The 26,663-nt window shown below is 43.5% G+C and overlaps 1 protein-coding gene across 2 annotated transcripts in view; it reads right to left on the bottom strand.

The window, feature by feature from the left end:
- The window catches only part of Spx (Spliceosomal protein on the X), a 190,066-nt gene extending 163,808 nt beyond the window's left edge, over positions 1-26,258 (bottom strand). Inside the window, exon 1 of one of the 2 annotated variants that reach the window (XM_067115537.1) lies at positions 26,088-26,258. In XM_067115537.1, the coding sequence (XP_066971638.1) occupies positions 26,088-26,121 (34 nt within the window). In that variant the 5' untranslated portion in view covers positions 26,122-26,258. The remainder of the gene's footprint in view (positions 1-26,087) is intronic. The other variant, XM_067115538.1, reaches the window with a different exon arrangement.
- Between the last annotated feature and the right edge of the window lie 405 nt (positions 26,259-26,663).

Here is a 26,663-nt window from a genome sequence, read left to right on the forward strand (position 1 = left end):
TGATCATCAGTCAGACCTAATAGCACATCACGCAATTCCAAGGAGAGTATGGAACGATAAGCTTGAAAGCTGACAGCAAAAAAGTCTTACTATATCCAAAAAGCAGAGAAACTTTGATGTCTCCAAGGTTCCAGGTGCTGAAAATTCCTCTAGAAAGGCACCCTGAGCAATACACAAACTGCTGCTTCTGAGCTTCTGACAAAAGGCCATGGTTGTTCTCCACTTGGTTAAGGAAAGAACCCATGATACCTTTTAAAATCCCCTATAGGGAGGAGACAGTCAAGCATCTCCAAGCAGTTAAGTGTGAGATGCAGAAGTTAGTGGAAGTGCATGAAATTTTGTAGTCTGAGTTGATTTCCCCTTAACAGAAGAATAAGAGATACATCAACCAAGAGAGCTAGTAAGTTTGAAAACCATTTGCTCTGAGGCTACTAGGGCACTACAGGAGTCACTGAGCAATTCTTGAACATGAAATTTGCTCAATACAGTACAGTACTTCCTTAGAGTAGACTGAGGGGAAAGGCCTATGAGTATGAGTCAGGCCAAACTTAAAGAAACACATCCAATGTTCAAGCCTGAGCCCTCAAAGGAGTAGTAATTGACTGGCTGTTCCTGTACATCTGCACGCTAATAAGTCTACGTTGAGTGACCCTCTAAACCCACAGCAAATGTCGAACTTGCAGATGTAATGGCCATTCTGTGAGAAGTTTTGTTCTTCTGGAACCCCAATCACGAAAAACACTGTCCTTCCACAGAATGAATTATCAAACCATTACCATATTGATCATTTCACTCAAGGAAGCAAACTTTCAATGAGTTTTTCTGACCAGGGATACAGATATTAGGCATCTCCGATGGACTTTCCACTGCCCTGACATCTAGTAAGCTTTACCAGGTGTAGTGTTGATCGATGTTGTGTGAAGTGTAACGACACGTCAAATTCTTTTTGTGTTATGGACAGAGGGGAAAAAACAAAAACCAAAGGCATAAGAATAATAAAATGGTCAACTCTTAGTTTCAGCGTCCTCCTACAGAAATTGGCGACAATGATGGTCCTGGATTACTTACAAATTTAATGAACATTAGCTGTAAGTTATGATCTCTTATGTTGTGACTGTATTGTAACTAAGCCTGATTATTCTGAAAAAATCCCCAGTGAGGCCATGTTGCTTAACAAAGAAAGCCCTTACAATGATATAAGGCTTCCTACAGGGCTAAAATTCTTCAAGAAGCAAGTGCCTATTCATCTTCTGACAGACAAGCCTGCAAATTCGAGTATCATCCCCACATCACTAGATGAGAATCAGGAGGAGTTAGGGAAGTCAACTGAAAATCATACTGCACAGAGACTGAGCCAGGTGAAGCAACAGATCCTTGGCCTTTGGCATACTGTCAAGAGTTGGCCAACATGAACTAGCTGACTTTAGAGGAAATCTTGCTCCTAAAAATCGACCCAATCCACCTATGGGCAACAAATTCAGTGTGAATACTCACAGAGGCATTGTATACAAGCCCAAACAATGCAGCTCGAAAAAGCAATACCTACTCTTTAAATACATTTCAAAGGAACTTAGGTGATTGAGGATGTACAGTATGAGAAAAATGTTTCTGCATGTCCACCAAATCACATGATCGTTCTTTTGACAAAACACCTGACCATTCTTTTGGGAAGTCACTAAAACCATGCTGAAATAACAAAGCATGGGGGAAGACACATAAGAGAGTCATTCAATCTCAATGTGTCCAACAATGGTCATAATCTCCTGTTGCTAACGGAGCTAGGAAAAAGTAAAGATGTCAAATCCCAGTTAATTACTGCCTGGTCCATTTTTTCCTCTCTAATTGCAACTTCCTACTAAAGAAAGAGTGACTTCTGCTGGAGAAGACAGAGGAACAGCTATAGGAGACTAGACCAGCTGTCGCCTGGAGATATGAGGAGACAGCTGTCTCCTAGTGACACCTGGTGACAGGAGACGACAGCAGCTGAGCACCCGTATCACATCCACGGTAACTGATGAAAGGCAGACAGGAAAATGCTTCACTGAAAGCCAGGAGAATGCAGTCAACCGACTCAGCTGAGTGAAAGAAAATGAGGCGCCAAAGAAAATGGGAAAGTTTGGAGGTGGAGGCAGAGGAGTTAAAAATGACCCTTCCACAACGTCCAGTTAAAGTGAGTCAACAGACTGAAAAGAGCATTCCCCATATAACACATCCTTAGAAAGCTATGTAGCTAAAATGACAAATTTTTAAGTAACATGCAAACCTGAGGTCTTTACAAATGGGATTAACTTTCAGTGAGCTGGAAGTCTGGCCGGTATCTCTTTAAACTTTTGCAAGGTTGGTTATGTAACAGTTACACGATGGTAGGGGCAGAAAACATACACACCCAGTCGGTATACTGTACATTCAGCTCTATGCAGTTTATCTTTTGGGATAGGTAAGAGAATGAGGGGTGGTAAGAGGTGGCCCTTAACATACAGGCCTGAGGTTTGTATGTTAGGAAAAATACAAATTACTTGAAAAATTTGTCATTTGTTGCTACACAAATACAAACCCTCAGTCTTTGCATATGGGGGAGACTTACTTCTGGAGGGAGGCTTCCAAATAAATCTCTGAACTGACTGGTAGGAAGGTTCACCTGGGTACTCATTCCTGATCATGAAAGAGCAAAGGAAGGAGACCATACCTCTGATCTATTGAACAAGAGTGATGTTCAATTGTCACACTTCTGTGCATTTCGAATTAAAGTTGAATGTATTATCCTTGATTTGAAAAGGTCTGGATGAACAATTGTTGAAGACTATAAAGCTAAGAATAACTGTTCATCCCATAAATGTCGGAGACCATAAAGCTAAGAATAACCACCAACTGGTTTGCTCATAGTCAGTCCCTCTCTCCCCTTGCTAGAGAGAAGTAAAGATTTGCATCTATTAATTCAAATAGTTAGATTATAGATAGGATACTCAGTCATCTAGATCAACTGCATGCACGCCAGTCCAGCAAGTGATGGCTTGTTCACTGTTCCTCTGTCCACTGGAAGAGGAAGGAAGACAGGAGAAAAGACAGAAGTCACACACACACACACCTAAATCAAAGCAGCCTAGAACACCTTAGGAAAGATGCAACCTGTCCCTCAAAGAGCTGGGTGAAGTAAATAACTTGTTGAGCATCCACCATAGGACCCAAGGAAAAGGAGTCCAAGGACCTATGGGCAATGTCCCAAGGTAAAAGGAGATGAAAGTGATCTGAACAATTGTATTCCTTGATAAAAGTACTCGACCGACATGTTCGTTTTTAAATGCGATGGACAGAACCGATGCCCTGGCCTCGAAAATCATCTGAATCACCAAATGTACTGATGTCCCCAAGAATTTCTGGGCACAGCAGCTCATTTGATCATCTCACTAGCCAGAGAAAATCACAATTTTTAAACAAAGTAAATTGTATTTTTCCTAACTATACAAACCTAAGGTCCTTTACATTAGGAATTACTTTCAAACAAGGGCTGGAATAAGCCGTTAAACTCTTGAGCAAGGTGGTTAGGTAAACTTTTGCCAGGTAGGCGGGAATACCCGCCTGCCCGGATATAAACATTCCAGTTTGCCTTTCGGTCCAGGTTCAGACTGAGGGGTGGCATGAGGTGGGCATAGTAGAATGATTTAAAGGACCTTAGGTATGTAAAGTTAGGAAAAATACAATTCACTTTCAAAAATTGTGATTTGTTCCGACATGATATACAAGTAAATCAGTCCTTTACATTAGGAAGACTCACTGGTTGGAGGGAGGAATCTGGGTGAGTCTCCTGAACTGACTGGAGTTCTGCACACCTGGCTACTCCTCCTGGTCAAAAAGAGCTAAAGAGTACCATGCCTCTGACATATTGCCTCGGAGTCAGGAACTGCAAGATCAAATGTCAGATATTGACCTCCTGAATGAGTGAGGAAACGTAACTCCTAGAAATAGGCTGGAAGGATCTAGAGTCAGAGGCAGTGAGGGAAAGCCAAGATAGGGTTCCCTTATTGCCAGTCTCTCCTTCTCCCCTTGCTAGAGGAAGGAGCGGAATTGCTTCAATGATTCTATACTTTTTTTTTTTTTCGTTAGTTTAACCCAGACCACTGAGTTAATATCAACTCTCCTAGGATTCTATAAAAAAATAGAATGGGTGCTCGATGTTTAGTCTTACTGCATCAGTGCCAGTTCCAGCAGCTACTGGTTGAGTCCTATTCTCATAAAAGAAAGGAGGAGAAGTTGGAACGGGGAAGGAGGAGGAAGAGAGGCCAGTCACTCTCGGAATCCTTCTCACTTCCAGAACCAACGCCTTAGGCGAGATGATACTCGTCCTCTTGAAGGAGCCGGGTAAGACAACACAACTTGTTGAGCAGCCACCACAGAGCCAAGGAAAAAGGGTTCCAAGGGCCTGTGGGCAAGACTGAAGGAAGAAGGCAAGAATGTGGTCTAAGAGACCACAACTTGCTTCCAGACCAACAGAAACTTCCGGAATGCGAGGGATGGACCAAGTCATCGACCGTGAGCTCGGGTGGAAGGTACTGGTATCGTCGTCGTCAGCTGCCTGGAGTACCTCCTTTGATCCTTCACAAAGTCAAAGGAAGATGTGTCCTTAGACATTTCTTCCTTGGGGAAGACAGTACTAGTGCAAAAAAATGTTGACAACACCCAGGTTAGGAATGTCATGAGCCTTCGGAAAGTACCACAGCTCCCTAATAGGACAAAGTAACGAATGATCTGGATCATCGACACAAAGTCCAAGGAGGAGGGGAACAAGAAGGACTCGAACCCGACAGTAGATGCCAATGGATTCGAGTCCACCTATGACATCCGAGGAGGAGTAAAGGTATGATCCCCATCCCTGTTCTTCCATCTTCTACACCAAGGCCAGGGTAAGATGGGAGATGGTCCTAAAAAGAGAGCATATCTCTATCCGACAAAAGAAAAAAGGCACATGCAGAGCACGGACAGGAACCCTAAAAATGAGAGTCATATGCCACCCAGGAACAGTTCCTGGGACAGCACAACTGAAGAAGCTTCTCATCCGTAGCATTTAATCTCGACTGAGGAGACGAAGGCCATTTCAGATAGAAGACTAGGTCGCAGAGGGCCTACGTTCTTCACAAATGAAATGGAGAGAAGCAACCCTCGGCGGAGAAGACGAGGAAGTCCAGACTTGAGAGTGACTCTGACCCGAGAAGAAGTTCCAACAACGACACCACCAGCGAAGAGCGGATCCAGTCCCTGGGACAGTGTTGCAGAGGACTTCAAGGGATATCCAGCTATATCCGTTGCCGCTGTGCAGAAAGCCTGTGCTTGCAAGGAAAGCTGGAAAGTCTCCCAGTCCTGAACACACAGGGATGTACTGCCTCAAGAACTGCTTCTTGTGTAGCTGCTACAGGAGGTTGGGTCAAGAGTAATTCTTCTCGATGCCTTGGCAATCAGGTTAGATGAGGCGAAGTCTTCAAGTATTTGTCTGTAACTCAGGGTGAGCAATGTTTTACAACCCTTAAAATGGACACATACGGAGGGAAAAAACGTACATTATCTAAGTTTTACCACCAAAAGACAGCATGCCTCACCGGAGTGGCACCTGGTCTGGTATGAACAGAGAAAAAACTACCAACTTGTGTGCAGGGAGGCAACAAAAAAACAGGGTTTTTTCAGAAAAGCAGTCTCTACATGAATCTTCGTGAAGAAAAGTGAACAGCATGTTCCGTCACTCAAGGTTAAGGCCAGGCTTTAAAAATAGATACATCCCCACCAGGAATGCATCTGGTTAACTGAGCTGTCCAAAGTGTGCAATAGAACAACATTCAAGTACCTGCAATGTCGAGATGAAACAGGAGGAAAAACGATTGCCTCTTGTGTGTCGACAAATGCCACTACTGTGGTTTGTTGTTCAACGAAACCAGTGAGTTAGTGTTTAAAACCCATCCTGAATTTACTAGCCAAAAGGCTTGAGCCCAGGACGGTGATGAGAAGGTACAAACTCGTCCTTGGTCACACAACTTCAAGACAAGGTCTTACCAGGTTCTATTCCTCAATCTATGAATCGTGATGGCTGAAGTAGACACAAGATGTGAGGGAATATGCAAGCATATTCGAAGTTCCTTCAATCAAGCATTGTTAACTCTTTTCCTGTATTGAATTAGGAAAGGACAGGGGTGTGGCAGCTAACTTCCATTCTCCACCAATTTCTTCTGCAAGATGACATAAGTCAGTCCAATTAGCTGAAGCTGGGCTGACATTTCCCTAATCGGGAGCACGGGGAGGAGGCGGGATGGAAGTTAGATGGAAAGAATTGCGATCGATGGATGGATGGATGGATGTATGATATTTAGGGCAAAAGCCCAGGCACTGGGGCCAACAGGGCCATTCAGCGCCGTAATGGAAAGAAAATAAATTATGTTAAAGTTATGAATTCATGAAGGAAATGATTAATAAATAAAATGAAGTGATGTGACCAATAAATAAGGGTATGAAGTTTAATGAATGATGTGCTATATACAAAAAAAAAAAAAATTAATGTCATTAAAATTCTACGTGATGTAATAAATTAAATAAAATTAAATATCGTTAAAAATTTTAATACACTTTAAAAAAGAGATGATAGCAGAAATATCTGCTTCATCTCCCAAAATATCAGACAGGGATTTACCCTGAAAATATCTCTCTCTTTGGTTAAAATATCTGGGGCAGACCACCAGAATGTGCTCCACTGTTAGTGTCTCGTCACAGTAAGCACACTCTGGAGGGCTGCTTCCTTCTAAAATAAACTGATGGGTTAGACGAGTGTGCCCAATCCTTAATCTCGTTAAAATAACCTCTGTTCGTCTGTCAAGCTGGAATGACGAAGACCACGGTAGTACATTATCCCTAATATTTCTATATTTCTTATTATTGGCAAGAAGGGGAGAAGTCCACCTTTCTTGCCATTTACTTAAAACATAAGATCTAATGGGACCTTTTAGATCTGTATGAGGCACTTTTCTAAAAGAGGTTTCTGATAAAATACTAGCAGCTTTTCGCTTCCCTGTCTGCCATCTCGTTTCCTTGAATCCCCACGTGAGAAGGGACCCAACAGAAAGAGACTGATTTACGTCGACAATATATGAAAAAGCCACTCCTGAACTTTTTCAATTAATGGATGAAAGCTATTAAATTTTTAATAGCTTCTAAGGTGCTTCTAGAGTCTGAGTATATGACAAAATTAGAGTCACTACTTTGAAAAACTAAATCTAGGGCAGACACTACGGCTGTTAATTCGGCAGTAAATATTGATGCAGAGTCAGGCAATTTAGCTGTGCACGCTGTATCACCAAGGATAACAGCGCAACCAACACCACTATCTGACTTAGATCCATCTGTATAAATTTTTGTAAAATTAGTATGGGTAACATCGTGCTCTAAGAATTTTCCCCTAATCTCTTCTACAGTGCAGTCCTTTTTGTTAAACAGTTTCTTACATATTGATGCTTCTGGGATAAGCCATGGAGGATTTACAGGATATTCTACTTCCAGGACTTTCTGGGATTTAAGGTGATTATTCCTAACATCCTCATTCAGTCGAATTTGGAATGGTTTAGAAGCTCTTGTACCAGAAAAACTTCGAGAGTCTGTTTCCTTTAGTGCTTGAAAGGAGGGATTTTTGGGAGCACTTTTCATTCTAGCCATGTATCGCAACCCTAGCTCTTGCCTTCTTAGATCAAGGGGTAAATGATCTGTGTCGACATAAATGCTTTCAACAGGCGAAGTTCTAAAAGCCCTGAGCATATTCTCAACCCCATGTTGTGTACAACATCCAGTTCCTTTAGCTTGGTTTTACAGGCTGAGGAATAAATCTGACAGCCATAGTCTAACTTAGATCGACACAGAGAGTCATATAGCCTCAGAAGGGATTTCTTATCAGCCCCCAACTAAATCCAGAGACAACCTTTAAAATATTCATAGATTGTTTAACATTAAACTTTAGGGCATTTATGTGGCTAGCCCATGTTAATTTATGGTCAATAGTCATCCCCAGAAATTTAACTTCACTCGTGAAGGAAGGATGGACCCTTTTTAAACTAAGTGTGGGAACCTCTTCCACACGCCGGCACCTGGTGAATCTTACTGCAACTGTTTTGGAAGAGGAGAATTTGAAACCATTCTCATCAGCCCACTTAGTAATAGCATTAATAGACCTTTGCAAATGTTTACATACGGACAAGGAATCATATCCTGTGCAGTATATTGCAAGGTCATCGACAAAAAGCTTGAGCATTTAACAGGGGCGAGATTTTTTCAATCACGCTATTTATTGCCACTGAAAAAGTGTTACACTTAAAAACGCTTCCTTGGGGAACTCCTTCCTCCTGCATAAAAGGTTGGGAGAAGGAGTTTCCCACTCTTACCTTAAAAAGTCTGTCTGATAAAAAGGAATATATAAACCTGACCATTCTTCCACATATGCCCATCTTGTGCAATTGTTTCATGATGCCAATTCTCCAGGTAGTGTCATATGCTTTCTCCAAGTCAAAAATATGCCAATGGTCTGACACTTTTTGGCGAATCCTTGCTGGATTTGGTTGGTCAGCCTCAGCAAGGATCAAGGGTGGAGCGGCTTTTTTCTGAAACCAAATTGAAATGGCGATAGTAATCCTTTGGTCTCCAGGTGCCAAACCAGTCTAGTATTTATCATTTTCTCCATCAGCTTACATACACAGCTGGTAAGAGCTATTGGTCTATAGCTGGTGGCAGGGGAAGCATCTTTATTAGGCTTTTTAACTGGGACAATTATGGATATTTTCCAGTCCTTGGGTAAAATTCCAGTTTCCCATATTTTGTTTATAATCTTCAGTAAATATTTTTGGCATCATCTGGGAGGTGTTTCAGCATTTCATATATGATTGTATCCTCACCTGGAGCTGTGGATTCACTTGAGGAGAGCGCCTCACGAAGTTCTCTTAGGAAAATTTGTAGTTGTATGGTTCAGATTTTCCCGAATCAAACTTCAGACACATTTCAGAATTCCTAATTCTTTGAAATTCTGGAGAATAATTGTTAGGGCTGGAAACTTTAGAAAAGTGTTTTCCTAGCTCATTGCAACTTCAGTGGGCTCTGTGATTAGAGTGTCATTTATTTTTAACTTTGAGGGCAATGGTGACGCTACAAATTTTCCACTCAGTTTCCTTATTTTGCTCCACACCACTCTTAGTGGGGTCTTGGAGTTTATTCCATTAATATAGTAAAGCCAACATTCTCTTTTGGCTTTCTTATAAAAGCCTTCAGCTGTTTGGCTAAAGCACGTTTGTAGATTAATTTAGACTGAGGGGAGCCACTAGTTTTGTAACGTCTGTAGCATTTCCTAGTCACTTTTCTCAGAATACCACATGTCTTATTCCACCAGGGAACTGCAGGTCTACGAGGTTTGCCTTTTGTTTTTGGAATCGAGCTTTCAGCACTCTTCAAAGTAGATTCAATAAAGTAATCATAGGCATCTAGATGAGAATGAAAGGACTCAAACTCCCTACCTAGATTGACACCCTTACTAAATTTATCCCAGTCTGCGTCCTCTACCTTCCACTTAGGTAAAACTTCAGATGGAGCATTCAGAGCATATTTCAAATGGATCGGGTAGTGATCACTTCCATTTAAATCTTCATTAACAGACCAATTAAAATCAAGGTGGATACTAGTTGAAGAAATACTAAGGTCCAGTGCAGAGAAATGATTATCGTGAATGTTGTGGAAAGTCATTGACCCATTATTATACAGGGTAACATCATTCCTGTCAATAAGGTCTTCGATTAATTTCCTTTACTATCTAAAAACCGACTTCCCCAAAGGGGATTGTGGGCATTAAAATCACCTAGCAAAAGTAAAGGAGCTGGAAGTTGGTCAATTAACGACTGAATATCTCCAATGTTAAAATCAAGGTCTGGTGGAAGGTATAAGGAGCAGATTGTTATCCTCTTTTCCAAAATGACTGAAATAGCGATAGCTTGTAGTGTTGTATTTAATTGTATTGTGGAGTGCTGTAGAGATTTATTAATAATAATTGCAGCACCTCCATGGGCACGATCACCAATTGGGGATATGATTTAAATATTGAATAATTTAGTCCAGGATTATAAACAGAGTTGCTAACATTGTTTCCTGTAGGCATATAATCCCTGGATTAACTTCATGCATTAAAACTTTAAGGTCTTCATACGGGCTCTGAGACCTTTACAGTTCCACTGAAGAATATCGAGCAAGAATGCTAAGGTGGTAAAATGTGCTACTTCCCACTCCTTGGAGGGAAGTACTGTTCCTAAGGTGGAGTGGGAAATTCTCCTTTATAAGAGATTGTTTTCTTAATCCCTTTTCATCTGAATTGGTGTTCAGGGTCTTTGGTTGATCTTCATATTTTTTATTATGAACCTGATGTTCAGAATTATTGCTGTGGTTCTGTGCACCACTAATCCTATTTGTCTTAGGCGGCAAGACTGAATTGAACTCAGATGTTTTTGTTCTGAAACTACTTTTGGAACCACCTTTCTAGGAGGGAGATGTCTTCAAAACACTGAACCCATTTGAAGTTTTTATTATAAAATTATCATTATTTGGGGAACTATTTCTTGTGCGTTTCTTGGTAGTTGCAACCGTAGTTTTATTATTATTTTTGTTTGTGGCTGTGGCGATTGATGGCTCTGAACTAGCTCTATCTAATTGGGATTGTTCCTTTAGCTTATTTTGGTTTGAAGTATTTTCAGAATATTTTCCTGAATTATTGGCCGATTTTGCACCCTTATTTTTGGAGATGAATCGACAGCTGTGGATGTGGTGGAAGATAAATTTTCTGTGCTTTTGGAAGTACAATTTTTGCTACTGGACTTCAAAGCACTTGCCGACTTGGAAAGTTTCTCACCAGTTTGGAGATTTTCATTATTATTTATGGATCGAGAAATACCAGGTTTGTGATATCTTCCATCAGACACAGTTATTGGTGGCCTTACATTGTTGGAAGTTTTCATAAGTTTTATTACAGAAGCATACGTAGTGTTGGCACTTTTGTTTGCCCCCCATTACCGTGCGCTTTGCTTCACTAATGCTAATATGTTCATTATCTGCCACTGCCAACACGTCTTGTTCAAATTTATATCTGGGACAAGCCCTAGAGTTTGGTGTGTGATCACCATTGCAAAAGAAAACAGTATCGGGCTGCTTTGCAATCATCAAAATTATCGTGCTCTGCAGAGCACACAGGACATCTTTTATTGTTATCGACCAAAGAGTTTTGAATGTGGCCATATTCAAAGCATTTGCCAGACACTGTCTAGGACTTCTTTTATATTTTTAACCTGCATCCTCTCATGGCCAACAATGATGGTATCAGGTAGGTAATTGGAGGAGAAGGTTAAAAGGATAGCTGCATCACCACCCAGTTTTTACATGAGATACACAAGGAGGGCATCGATGGAGAATCTCCTCCTCTTTAAAAACATGCAGATCTTTTGAGTAAACTACTCCTTTCAGTGTATTAAAGAATCTGTGAGATGAAATAGATTCAATATTTCCACTTTCAGGAGGTTTAAAGTTAGCTAACAGAACTGCTTGAGTCTCATTTCCAGCTTTTATTAGAAGATTCTTTCCATACCGTTTCAAATTTCCAATGGGAATGGAACCAACCTTGCTCTCAATGCAGTCAGCAGCTTTTATCAAATTTTCCCTCCCTCCTTGTAGATAGCAACATGCCATAGAGGGGAGGAAGAGCTCTGGTACATGGGACTGGTCCATGTTCTTCAGCCTTTGGAACAAAGTCAAATGGCTCATCATTCAAGTTTTTCACTGAAAACACTTTCGTGCTGACAACTGAGTCATTTAGAATGTGGCCATGGAGTCTCTGTTGTGCCTCACTAGCTTCCAAGGGAGAGGAAAATTTGATAAAAGCACAAAATGACTGCTTATCTTTTCTAGAACTAATTTAATTCTTTCCACTTTGCCGAATTGCTTCACTACACTGTATAAACATTCGTAATCTAATGATAAGTTTACATTAGTGCAATAAAGGACCTATTGTTTGAATCAAATCCACCAGATTTATTAACACCTGGTGTCTCAGTGTTTGGTTCTGTCCAACAGCCAAGCCCGTATCCATGTTCATGCCAGAAGTCGTTGCCAGTGCCGTTAAGTCATCGGATCCAGGGGAGGGAGAACTAGAAGCCAAATCCATAAGTTTAAACCAGTCCACATGCAAAGGTCCAAAAGTGCACCCGACACCCAAGAGCCCCCGCACAGACCCGACAGCATATCAAAAAGGACAAACTGGGCAGCTCCACTGCTCAGCTTCCCCACCCAACACACTCCCAAAGCCCACGAAAGAGACCCCAAGCTGCCAAGCATGCACACATCAGACCACCACACACAAACTGGTTCATCCACCCACCCAAAACTGCTTGGTCATATCAAGAAAGTATCGTAGATCAGTCAGGTATTCGCATTCTCCACCAATGGCACAAGTGAGAGTTGACTCCCAACAGTCCACCCCATACCCTACCCTTTCAGGATAGCACCAGAAATGCTTGCAGTGGCCCAGGTATAAGCCAATCCGCCTGCTGGGAGTTCTGCCCCACTAATGGGGACTGACTCCCCACTCCACTACTGTGGGCTTCGGACAAAAGCCAGAGTCCCACCTCCAAAAACCAGCCCCCTGGATTCCGATGGGCTGATCCCCAGAGATGGTTCCGCCCACAAGATAGCAGTGGGAAAAATCCCATCACCATCTCTTAGGTCCAAACTATCTCGGGTGGCGACTCAACCACCACAACTCCCACAATTAGAGGAAATGCGAACCCCTTCCAAAAAAACGATCCTTCTCAGACTCACCTAAGCAGTAAAATTTTGCGAATGTGGAAATGTCCACCATTTAAACCAAAAACTATGTAGGATGACAGGTCAGGACCGGGCCCAAAGGCCAGGGTCCCTTAATCCCTCACCTCGTCAAGGATGGAACTCGAGGGGAAAGAATTGCCGAGACCTAAGGGAAATAGATACTTCTCCTGAAGGAATCCATTCCCAGGTCTCGGCAATGTTTTTCCAGTTCAGAGACTCGATAAATATCATTTCGTCCAGGCATCAGCAGTTGCAATCTTCTTCTGAGGCCTAGGACTTCTTAGCTAAGGAGTTGAGGGGGCTGGCTTGAACTCAAGGTCGAGTTGAGATGACTAAGACCTAACGTTCTTTGCCACTGTCCAAAGGACAAGTCAGTGGCCTGGTACAAACTTTGATTACCGAGGTATCTGGCAAATCTTTGAAAGAGAAAGGCAGAACCAAGTAAAGGTTTGTTCCTAAGGGTCGAGCCAACTCGGGACTTACAAAACTGGAGATCCGAATTGGGACAAAGTTCTTCTTCTTAGCACCAGAATTGCCCAAAAAAACTGCAGTCAGCAAGACCCTCCGAGGCAAGAAGAATTCATATTCTGTCGAGGCAGGGGTGGAAGCTTGGTGTCTCGACCTGAATTAACTCCTTTGAAGAAAAGAATTCATCAGGTCAGGGAACTGCAAGGGTTGCGAGTGATGAAGGTTATTCATTGGGGGAGCCGTGGTCCTGTCCCGGGGATCCTCGTGCCGATTTGTCGGCGCGAAGTTCTCCGAAAACACAGGGGCGATCGCAACTTGAAGAGGAAGACCCTCACTGTTTCGAAGCATGAAACTCCTGTACCTCTCCCTTGGAGGAGACCTTGACAGATCCCATGAAACCCTCCTCGGCCACCTGGTTCTTAACGAGAGAATCGGGGGCCGACACCCACAGCACGCCAGGCAGCCGAACTCTGAAGATAATTTCGTCGGAGCTCTCTCTGTCTGTCTCGCACCTCTCGGAACAACCAAGAGGAGAAGGGGTAAGATAAGCAGGAGAGGTGGACCGTGAGCGATAATCAACCGAAGGAGATTACTGCCACACGGGGGAAGAAGAGCACTTGTGCCGTGGCAAAGCGCTTTCCTGGGAAGAGCAAAAAGTTCACTCGAACGTAGCCAAGAACCTGAATTGGAAAAAACCAAGTAGGGCCGAGCCGATCATGTGAACGCGATCCAGCTGGTTGGTATGCGGCGGTCTGGGAGGCAGGCGGGGCGAGCCGAGCCAGTTTGGCAAGCCGAGTCAAGCCATGCCGAGCCAGTCTCGTAAGCGCGACCAGGGGCCAAGCCAAGCCGAGCCGATCGCACGAACACAATCGTAACTGGGCAGGCCGGACTCGTCTGCTGCGAACAACTGCTAATTTTCCCGAACTCTAAACGCCTTCGAGGCCCCTTGAGAAGAAGGTTCAAAGGGGAGTTCTGTGTCTGCTACCTTGCATGCTCGAACCCTAAAGTTCAAGACACAAGAATGAAGCCCGGCCGAGCAACCGAAGCAGCTGGTGGGCAGTAACGAGACACCTGGCGTCTCAGCACCCAGACACCCGGGCGTCTTGGCACCCAGACACCTGGGTGTCTCGGCACTTTCTCTCGTCAGGAGAGTGCTCGTGATCCATAGAATTCGAGCTACCCACGAGACTTCCAAAAATCGGGAGCGGCTGCTCTGTTTCCTAATAGATCGAAAGAGCCAAGCACAGAACCAGTCTTAGACACAGACTTCCAAGACTGGCAATGAGGGCGTGGCCTTGAGAGGCCGCACTCTCGCGGTCCCCGAAACTCAAGATCCCACATAAGAATGTGAAGAGGTTCCCGCCCGAGGGCGGGAAAAGCCAACAAGAAAAACTTGTCTCCCGGAAGAGAGTCAGGCCTTAAAAGTCCCGCAGGACTCCCGAAGGGAATCTCTTCCCTGCTTCTTCTGATGTTCGAACCGACATGATCGAGACACCAGACTGGGAACCCGACCGAGCACTGGCAAGCACTCGGGGAGCGCTTGCGGTGTTGGCAGGAAGAGGAGCTGAGACATCTGGGTGCCTCGGCCCTTTCTCTCGCACTGCTCCCGAACTGGGCCGAGGAAAATCTCTCCAGACCAGATCGGGATACTTGATATTCGACAGAATCTAGAGCACTCAGAGTGGCTCCCGAACAAGCGCCCGAAGCAGCCCCCGTCTTAGAGGCAGAACCTCCAGGACTGGGAACGGATCGCAAACCGAGGTCTGCGCGCCAGGCTTCTTCCAAACACAAAACCCAGGGCTATGCGATCGGTTTCCTAATGGGAAAGGTCAGGAAGAGCCAACGAGAGACCCACTGCCCCCTCGGAAGGCGGCAGTTCCTAGACGTCCAAGGGCATCAAGGGGAAGAAGCAGCCTTCCTCTCCTTCGGCCGACGGAGGTCTGTCCGATTCTCGGGACCCCCTTGGACCTCGGGAGAGGAAGGGAAGACACAGCAGAAGACGAAATCAAAGATAAGATGAAGAAGATGGCAGCTACTTCCACAAGGTGGCTTCCTTCACCTCCTACAGGATGGTGGACACGAAACATCGTAACCTCCAGGGCAGTCCGGCAGGAACACAATGGACGCGGCCCAGGACACCACCACCAGGAGAAGCAGCAGGCATGATCAGGACTTCCCCTTCACGCCGACATCATCTACAAGATGGCGGACATCGTAACCTCCAGGGCAGCTGGCAGGAACACAACGGAAATGGCCCCGGGCACAAGCAATAGGAGAAGTACCGGGCACGATCAGGACAGCCGATGCAGGAGCTACGTTAGCGGTTCGGAAGGCAGGAGCTACTGCAACGGACAGAAATGTCACATGAAAGTCACCAGCAGCGACAGGAACTATCAGGGCGGCTGCGGCAGGAGACCAGGAAGAGCAGCCCAGAGACTGTCGTCGAGTTGACAAGAGCATAACACAGGGAACAGCAGGAGGCAGTGCAACAGCATACATGAAGACCAGAAATGACAGCGATCGATCCACATCGGCAGGAACAGAGTCAGAATGATCCTGACGTGGAAATATGTCATCTAACCAGGTATTGTGGTCGATCCCGAAGCAACATTGAATGAACGTCGAGACTGCTTCATGTGAGATATTCTTTGATATATCCAGCCAACTACTGCTGTGTCTGCGATGCTCACTGTCAACCTGAAAGAAAAGCAAAGATGATTAGTAGAGGGAGACTCCTCTCACTACAAGGGGAACTGCCCTACGCAGCGGGAGGAGGTACGCTACAAGAGGTCGCCCGATCGCTCCCCACCCCTAGTCTTCGCCCGACGAGCAAGCGAAGAGGGCCAAGGTGAGAGATCTACTAAAGGGGAGAAGGAAGAACCTACGGGAAGAGGAAAAAGGACGGAGGGGAGGCCACCAAGGGCGCCGTGGAAGCAGAACTTACCAACAACGGCAGCAACCTCCTACCCGGCCCCCAGTTCTCCAAGCGCAGGCGGCGAGCAACACTCAGCATGAGTAGAAAGGAATTAGTGATGCCCCTTATACAAGAAGGGCGGAAGCCCAAGAAGGGAACGAACTCTTACGTCCCGATGAATGTAGGAGAGTGAAGATATTACGTCCCAAACTATATCTCCGAATGTACAGGGACGCCTTCTGTATTTACGTAAAGGGCTGCTGGAAGAGAAGCATTATCACTCGGTTACGCTTCCCCAATAACGCCCTTGGCCGTCAAACCCAAGACACAGCGCAGGGAACGATGGCTTATGCAAGGTTATTACAAATCGTGGGTTTTTATTAATAAATATCAAATACACGTATAAATGAATAAAAATACAGAAAGATCCCACCAGGATAATAAGAGCTAAACGACAGTCAGGCAGGGAGAACGAAAACATGTCAGCAACGCATGACGGCTGAAAGCAAACTGGAATGTTTACATCCGGGCAGGCAGGTATTCCCGCCTACCTGGCAGTAGTTACTGCCTAACCACCTTGCTCAGGAATTTAACAGCTGTTTCCAGCCTACGCCTGAAAGTAATTCCTAATGTAAAGGACCAACGGTTTGTATATCGTGTCAGAACAAATCGAAGTTAAGATGAAGAAGATGGCGGCTACTTCCACAGGGCGACTTCCTTCACCTCCACTCCGACATCTTCTACAGGATGGTGGACACGAAACATTGTAACCTCCAGGGTAGTCAGGCAGGAACACAACAGAGGCTGCCCAGGACACCACCACCAGGAGAAGCTGCAGGCATGATCAGGACAGTTGATGCAGGAGGTACGGCAGCGTATCGGAAGGCAGGAGCTACTGCAACAGACAGGAACATCACTCCCACAGGGCGACCCTTCATCTTCACGCCGACATCTTCTACAGGATGGCAGACATCGTAACCTCCTGGGCAGCTGGCAGGAATACAATGGAAGCAGCCCCGGCACGACCGCCAGGAGAAGCGGAAGGCATGATCAGGACAGCCGATGCAGGAACTACGGCAAGGTTCGGAAGGCAGGAGCTACTGCAAAGGCCAGAAGCGTCACTTCAACAAGGCGACTTCCTTCACTTTCACACCGACATCTTCTACAGGATGGTGGACATTGTAATCTCCAGGGCAGCTGGCAGGAACACATTGGAAGTGGCCCCAGGCACGACCACTACAAGAAGCAGTGGGCACGATCAGGACAGCCGATGCAGGAGCTACGGAAGCTATTCAAAAGGCAGGAGCTACTGCAACAGACAGAAATGTCACATGAAAGTCACAAGCAGCAACAGGAACGATCAGGGTGGCTGCGGCAGGAGACCAGGAAGAGCAGCCCACAGACTGTCGTCGAGTTAACAAGAGCATCATACAGGGAACAGTAGGAGCATATGGACCACAGATATGCCAGGGCAGTGCAACAGCATACATGAAGACCAGCAATGACAGCGATCGATCGGCATCAGCGGGAACAGAGTCAGAACGATCCCGACGTGGAAATATGTCATCTAACCAGGTACTGTGGTCGATCACGAAGCAACACTAAATGAACCTGTCAACCTGAAAGAAAAAGCAAAGATGATTAGTAGAGGAAGACTCCTCTCGCTACAAGGGGAACTGCCCTACGCAGCGAGAAGAGCTACTCTAGAAGAGGTCACCCGACCGCTCGCCCCGACTCCTGCAGTCTTCGCCCGACGAACGAGTGAAGAGGGCGAAGGAGAGAGATCTACTGAAGGGGAGAAGGAAGAACCTATGGGAAGAGAAAAAGAACGGAGGGGAGGCCACCAAGGACGCCGTGGAAGCGGAACTTACAGACAACACCCGCAACCTCCCACCCGCCCGGTAGATCTCCCAGCGCAGGCGGCGAAGCAACACTCAGCATAAGTAGGAAGGAAATAGTGATGCCCCTTATACACGGAGGGCGGGAGTCCAAGAAGGAAAGCGAACTCTTACATCACGATCAATGTAGGGGACCGAAGATATTACGTCCCAAGCTAATATCTCCGAATGTACAGGGGAACGCCTTCAGTATCAACATCAAGGGCTACTGGAAGAGAAGCATTACCACTCGGTTACCCTTCTCAATTACGCCCTTGGCCATCAAACCCAAAACACAGCGCAGGGAAACGACGGCTATTGCAAGGTTATAACAAATCGTGGGTTTGTATTAATAGATATCAAACACATGTAATATTTACACAAAAATACATTAAGATCCCACCGAGATAATAAGAGCTTAATCACAGTCAGGCAGAGAGAACCGAAAACACATCTGCAACGCATGACAGCCGAAAGCAAACTGGAATATTTACATCCGGGCAGGTGGGTATTCCCGCCTACCTGGCGGTAGTTACTGCCTAACCACCTTGCTCAAGAGCTGAACAGCCATTTCCAGCCTACGCTGAAAGTAATTCCTAGTGTAAAGGACCGAGGGTTTGTATATCGTGTTGGAACAATCAGGAGCGGCTGCTTTCAGCTTCCTAAGAATTCAAAAAGAGCCAGGCATGGAACCCGTCTTAGACGCAGACTTCCAGGACTGGCAACGAGGAAACGGTCCTGAGAGGCGGCACTTTTGCAGCCCCCAAAACGCCAGACCCCACAGGAGAATGCGAACTGGTTCCCACCTGATGGCGGGAAGAGCCAATGAGAAAAACTTGTCTCCCGGAACAGAGTCAGTCCCTTAGAAGTCCCACAGGACTCCCGAAGAGAATCTCTTCCCTGCTTCTTCTGGTGTTTAAACTGACAGGATTGAGACACCACACCGGGAACCCGACCGAGCACTAGTAAGCACTCGGGGAGTGCTTGTGGTGCTGGCAGGAAGAGCCGAGACACCTGGGTGCCTTGGCCCTTTCTCTCACACTGCTCCCGAACTGGGCCGAGGAAAATCTCTCCAGACCAGATCGGGATACTCAATATTCCATAGAATTTCGAGCACTTGGAATGGCTCGCGAACGAGCACCCGCAGCAGCCCACGTCTTAGAGGAGGAACCTCCAGGACTGGGAACGGGATCGCAAACCGAGGTCTGTGCACCAGCAGCTTCCGAATCACAAAACCCAGGGCTATGCAAATCGGTTTCCTAACCTGAAGGTTGGGAAGAGCCAACGAGAGACCACTGCCTTCTCAGAAGGAGGCAGTCCTTAGACATCCAAGGGCATCAAGGGTAAAGAAGCGGCCTTCCTCTCCTTCGGCCGACAGAGGTCTCCAGATTCCGGGATCCCCTTGGACCTTGGGAGACGAAGGGAAGAGGCAGCAGAAGACGAAATCGAAGATGAGTTGAAGAAGACGGCGGCTACTTCCACAGGGCGACTTCCTTCACCTTTACGCCGACATCTTTTACAGGATGGTGGACACGAAACATCGTAACCTCCAGGGCAGCTAGGCAGGAACACAACGGAAGCGGCCCAGGACACGACCACCAGGAGAAGCAGCAGGCACAATCAGGACAACCAATGCAGGAGCTACGGCAGCGGTTCGGAAGGCAGGAGCTACCGCAATAGCCAGGAACATCATTTCCACAGGGCAACTTCCTTCACCTTCACTCAGACAACTTCTACAGGATGGCAGACATTGTAATCTCCAGGGCAGCTAGGCAGGAACACAACGGAAGTGGCCCCGGGCACGACCACCCACCAGGAGAAGCAACAGGCATGATCAGGACAGCCGATGCAGGAGCTAAGGAAGCAGTTCAGAAGGCAGGAACTACAGCAACGGCCAGGAACATCACATGAAAGTCACAAGCAGCGACAGGAATGATCTGGATGGTTGCAGCAGGAGACCAGGAAGAGCTGCCCAGAGACTGTCGTCTAGTTAACAGGAGCATAACACAGGAAACAGCAGGAGCAGATGGACCACAGATACGCCAAAGGCAGTGCCAGGCATACATGAAGGCCAGCAATGACAGCGATCCATCCACATCGGTGGGAACAGTGTCGGAACGATCCCGACGTGGAACTGTCATTCCAACCAGGTACTGTGGTCGGTCCCGAAGCAACAATGAATGAACGTCGGGACTCCATCATGCAAGATGTCCCCTGGGATATCCAGCCAACTACTGCTGTGTCTGCGATGCTCACTGTCAACCTGAAAGAAAAAGCAAAGATGATTAGTAGAGGGAGACTCCTCTCGCTACGAGGGGAACTGCCCCATGCAGTGAGAGGAGACCCCTAGATGTGGTCGCCTAACTGCCCATTGGTCCCCCTAGTCGCGGTCTTCGCCCGACAAGCGAGCAAAGAGGGTGAAGGAGAGAGATTTATGGCGAAGGAGAGAGATCTCTACCGAAGGAGAGATAAGGAATAATCTACAGGGAGAGAGAAGGACGGAGGGGAGGCCACCAAGGACGCTGTGGAAGTGGAGCTTACCGACGACGCCCGAAACCCAACCCCCACTGTAACTCTAAGCGCAGGCAGCGAAAACAACACTCAGCACGAGTAGGAAGGATGTAATCATGCCCCTTGTACACGGAGGCAGAGCCCAGGATGGGAAGTGATGATTTACATGATCAATGGGGGGACTGAAAAGAATTATTCCCATTTTTTTTATAAACTTATTTTGAATTATAAGAGCAACACAGTACAGTATCTAAATACTATACATACTGGAAGAGAATAAATTAAAAATCGGTTACACTTCTCAAAAAGTTTGCCTTTCTGGATATTAAACCCAAACAAAGCGCAAACATTCTGAAATGTTGAACGATAACATCAGGGTTGGCAATTAAATATCAAACACACGTGATAAACAATAAAGCAGAAAGATCCGGGGAACCCCCTGACTAACGACGGTCAGGCAAGGTTTGGCCGCCAGAAATGCTGAAAGTAATTCCTAATGTCAGGGTGACACAGTTTGTATTAGGGATGTGCTCAGTATTTAGCCTGGTATCGGCTGACCCGACTTATGTCGTTGTGATGATGGAGCCAATACCAGCCGATACTTTTGTCAAATAAATATAGCCAAAAGACAAAAATCCTCATTAGCTTATTAAAAGTCATATTAACAAAGCATAAAAACAAACTATAGAAATTATCATTGAATATAGGTTCATTGTTTATCTTTTTAAAACAGATGGTATCTTAATACTTTACAGTGTATTTAACAATTTATTATAGTAATTCTAATTTTAATTAACTATGGTTATGTCTGATGCTCTACCAGCAATGAGTCATTGCCATTCTGTTGAGTTGGGTACTATTTTAACATGTGCAGTGCAGGTATGGTTATATTTTAGGTTCAAACTGCTCATATTACTAATATGATTAATGAAGTAGTTCAGGATTCTGACATCCCAGATTATCAAAATCATCTTTTACCAGAGATAATGGAGCAAATATAGTCAACCGAATTGAGTACAAAATATGATGGTCTTTCTAGTTTGATGAAGACTTTTCACCTCGTCATAAATGACTGTATCTTTGAACAAAGAGTTATAAAAGATATAATTGCAAACTGTAAAAGATTGTTTTCATTTAGTCACTCTCCTTTAGCTATGTAGTGAACTACTTGATCTACACTGACAGAATAATCTTCCACAAGGTATGAATTAATCCAAAATGTTTACTAGGTGGAATAGGCCTATATTTAATGATTTACTATATTGATTAAATAAATAGCAATGTATGTAACAGATTCTCCTAGTTTTCATGATGGTCACTCTTAGGAATCTCATCTTATAATTGTCATCATTACTAAAGATTTTTCTTAAGACAACTGATTAAGTGAGAGGGAAGCCTTTGAAATTGTTTATATTTGCTTTATGTAACTTTCAACTTTTGAACCTTTAATATACAATAATCAGTGAAAACAAAAATATTTTAGTAACAATATATATTCTCATAAATAACAGTAATTTTTATTAATAGTTATCGGATATCAGCTTTAATATTTGGTATCGTTTACTTGCGAAAACATTGTTTTTGTGTATCTCAGTTTGTTCAATCAGAACAACTCCACTTTTACCAAGAGAATTTCTATAGGATTATGGGGATGGCTTGCTTGATAGCATTCCAGGATGCCCAGCACACAACGTCTGAGGTTAACTTCAGTTAATTACATGTACCAACATTCTGGTAAATTCTTGATAGGTAAGTGAGGAAATTCTACAGACACGGGTCAATTTGCCGGACGTTTGTAATAAAAAAACTTGTCTTTTACTAGAATGGAGAAAATTTGCTGAAACATTTAGTAGAACTTGTTCAACCATTGAGCCACCTCCGTACTAAAAGCAAGCCTGATATAAAATCGCTTTATTTACAATTAATATTCTTTTAAAACTTTGCTGATAAAAACCAAACCTGCACTCAAACAGTTCCTTATTTTTATTTTTCTTATCGTCAATATCTCAGCTCCTAAAAGAGATATTACTTTCATTTTGTTTCAGGTGGTTGAGGAGATTAAAGAATCAATAGACTAAGAGCTACAAATTCTCAAGGGATAACAACTAAATTAAATAATAAGTTTTTGTTAATTGGTTCACTACAAGGTTACCAAACCAATTACGGACAATTTTTATAAAAAACGTCCAAACTCAATTAATGCCTTCAGAGATAAAAGGCCCTATTAATTCATATGCTCCAATAAATAAAACTGCCCTAGTATTTTTAGTTTTGTTATCATAATGGTGGCCCAAACACAGTATCCAAAACCAATTATCGGACGCGAACGTGTATTGTTCTCGGAGACAATCATGACTGTTTTTATGCTTCGGACACAATCATTTCCGTGTGTATGGTTCTCGGACACAATCATGTATATTTGGTTCTCCGGACATGATTATATTCAGTTGTATAATTCTCCGGACACATTTGCCCTGGATAATAATGTTTCTTTATATTACAGGATCCAATAATACAAATGTTTATTAGACACAGTACACTAAAACAGGTTAAAATAAAATGACACCCCACAAACAAAAAGGACCTATGCCTAAATCTACTCTTCAGAAAAGGAAATCTGCAACAGACTCTACTGATTAAAGACTTAAGACTGCTGTGGATGAAGTAAAATTTTGCTTTTACTTATCAAGTCTTCATTATAAAAACTTGAAGTACCAGCATACATCATAATTAACAGATCTGGTGATAATGTAAATTCATATATGTCTCATTATTAAATAAGGCGAAACTTCTTTTACAGAACATTCTACATTATCTTTGGAGCAAACATCTGCTTCAGTGGATGCCTTTACATCGAATTGCTGCAATGTAGAAAACCTATTTAATATTGTACTGGGTTTACAGTCAGAGATTAGAGACCTGAGGGAAAGGGCTGCTAAAACACCAGTTACATCCAGAGCCTAAGACAGGACTTACCAACACCATCTGAAACTCCTAAAACACACAAACATGTGCAGCAGCCTGTACAAGAATCATCACCAGTTACTTCTTCATCTCAAAAAGTGATGATATTTTCAAATCATTCAAATTTTCTCCCTCACCCAGAAAGGACCAAGGGGCTAAGAAAAGAAAACAATTATGGATAAAACTTTTGCTATTTCATCTAGTCAAAATCGCATGTTTGAAAGCATTAAAGATCAAAAAAGAGACTAGAAGAAGAAAAGATAAAGAAGAAGGAATCCGAAAATAAAACGAAAGCAAACAGTGAGACAAGAGTTTAGAGCCTCAGATTAAGAAAAAGACAGCAAGAAAGTCATTAAAAAGATCCTTCAGCAACACTCAGTTAGGGGATGATGAAGAGGTAACACTGATGAACCTCAATCACTAGCCTCAGATGGTGAAGATTCCCTAGTTTTTAAAGGAACTGTATGAAAATGAATGACAAATAGATTTGATATGAAAGATGGTCAATTTGTCATTAGTCAAAATCCTTTAAAATCTGCAACATCCAAAGGAAGGAAACATCATTTGTTCAATGACATTTCAAACAAAGTATAGTTACACATACAAAGGCTGAGATAGCCTATTAATTGAAAACAGATCAAATGATGTCTAATAGCTTTTACATGAACAAGTACCACATCTTATTCTAAATACAGTTTTTCTATTCAGAGATCCTACATGTCCAAAATGATGGTCAGATGTCGAGTTTCTGAAGGAGGTTGAAGAATGACTTTTTTCATACATCAAGAACATACAAATGATCAATCAATTGTTACCCTTGATGAGATGGTTCTGGTAACAGAAAAATGTTTTGACTGGGTATATGAGGATCGGCAGTTTGGACTAAATTTTTACCAGAGATCATGGGGTAATTAGCAAAAAAACTGAATTTAGTTTAAGAAATACAGGATGGCTATGTAGATATACAACTACCACGTTTACTGAGTTTAATTTGGAGAGAAAAATTAAGTTTAGTTTTAAGAAAACAGTATGTACATTTATTAAGTTTACTGAGTTTATTTTAGTTCACAACTTTTCCTTTGCATTGAAGGATTTGAAAATTTCACCAACAGTTATAAAAAAAAAGAATTATTTAATTTTATAGTATATACTTATGCTGACAAAGGTTTGTAAAGTTTCAATGATAAATTTGTACTTTAAAATCCTCTGTGAAAGATATTTTAAACTCAAAAGGCAAATAAAACTTGTTTAGACTACATTTGTGTAAATTTACCTACACATTTTCAAGGATGTCAATATTCTTTTTATTTTCTGAGACGTAATAAATATCTTAAATTTGTTACTATAATCCAGATGCATAGCCTATATGGCCCTTCATCTCCCTTCATAATGTTGTTCCTCTGCCTTTCATTTAAGGTCATAAATTTTCCTATTAATTAACGTGTCCGGATAATATGATCAGGCATCCGGTTAATAAGATTTTACTGTTCCTATTCACCGGACAATTTTTGTAAGCAAATAACTCCGTTATGAAGAAGGTACAGATGTGAAACAGGTATAAAAGCAGGAAAACTTTCCCCCTTTCTATAACTATAACTACTTTATCTGTCATGCAAAAACCGAATGAGCTATAAGGCAAAATGTGAAAAAAAGTCCCTGAAATTTTCCTTAAGTGTCCAACATAAAAATAACAGTGCGTTTACCCTAAGCAACCAAAACACTGTAGAAAAAGTTAATTTACAAGGAAATCCCAGTCGTTAAGTATATCTTAGTTTAACCAGGCCACTGAGCTGATTAACAGCTCTCCTAGGGCTGGCCCGAAGGATTAGATTTATTTTACGTGGCTAAGAACCAATTGGTTACCTAGCAACAGGACCTACAGCTTATTGTGGAATCCGAATCACATTATAGTGAGAAATGAATTTCTATCACCAGAAATAAATTCCTCTTATTCTTCATTGGCCGGTCGGAGATTCGAACTCGCGACCAACAGAGTGGTAGCCGAGAACGGAACCCGCTCGCCCAACGAAGAACTAATCCCCATCGTGGAGTTAATGCTTAAGCTAGTTCTACCTGTAGTTCTACCATTCAATTGGCTATTCACCAGTTGTGTGTAATTGGCTAGGTTACCTATTCATTTCTCAGACCTTTTCTCTTGGGCGCAAGTGCTGGGCTACAGTAGCCTGTCAGAAGCAGCTTACTCTGTGCTAAATTATTTTCACGATGTTGTTGGTGTTGGAATCGGTTACGGCATAATTTTAGGTTTTCAGTGTAAATGATAGATCTACTAACAACCTGTTGGGGCCTAAACACTTGAGGTCCAAGCAAGGGATGCAGACTTAAACATGACCTAGGAGTCTAGACTAGCCTACCGGTAGCCTTGTCTAACAAGCATCAGCTGCGTTACAAATGCTTTCTTAGTTGCAGCCCTGCGACATTTTCGCGCTAGGCTAAATCATTGCATGTCTAAAACTATTGAAACAATTTACCTTGATTCCTTTCAGCTATCGGACCTGCTGCCATGATGATAGCGACGACTAATTAACTCACAGCAAAACGTAAACAAGCGGCATGACGTTACAACGTTTCTCATTCGCCGCTATCTCCAGTGGCAGCGACGGTCGCTTCTTCTTCTTCTACCATTTAAAATTTACGACAGTGCCTCAGTGTACTAAAACAAGAGGAATCTGTACACAACTTTAAGGTTTAAAAGAAATTAGAGAAAGGAACCAGTTTAACAAGTTATATATGCGTAAATATGTACACTGTATATAGCTAACTGAATACAAAGAGCAATATTACAAAAAGAAGGGCAGCCAAGTTAAATGAAAACAGTACCACAGAAGAAAATTAAGACACCATGGGAAGGAAAAAAGTTAAGTATATCTTAGTTTAACCAGACCACTGAGCTGATTAACAGCTCTCCTAGGGCTGGCCTGAAGGATTAGATTTATTTTCACGTGGCTAAGAACCAATTGGTTACCTAGCAACGGGACCTACAGCTTATTGTGGAATCCGAACCACATTATAGCGAGAAATGAATTTCTATCACCAGAAACAAATTT

Source organism: Macrobrachium rosenbergii, chromosome 13, assembly GCF_040412425.1.
Source record: "Macrobrachium rosenbergii isolate ZJJX-2024 chromosome 13, ASM4041242v1, whole genome shotgun sequence".
Lineage (NCBI taxonomy): Eukaryota > Metazoa > Arthropoda > Malacostraca > Decapoda > Palaemonidae > Macrobrachium > Macrobrachium rosenbergii.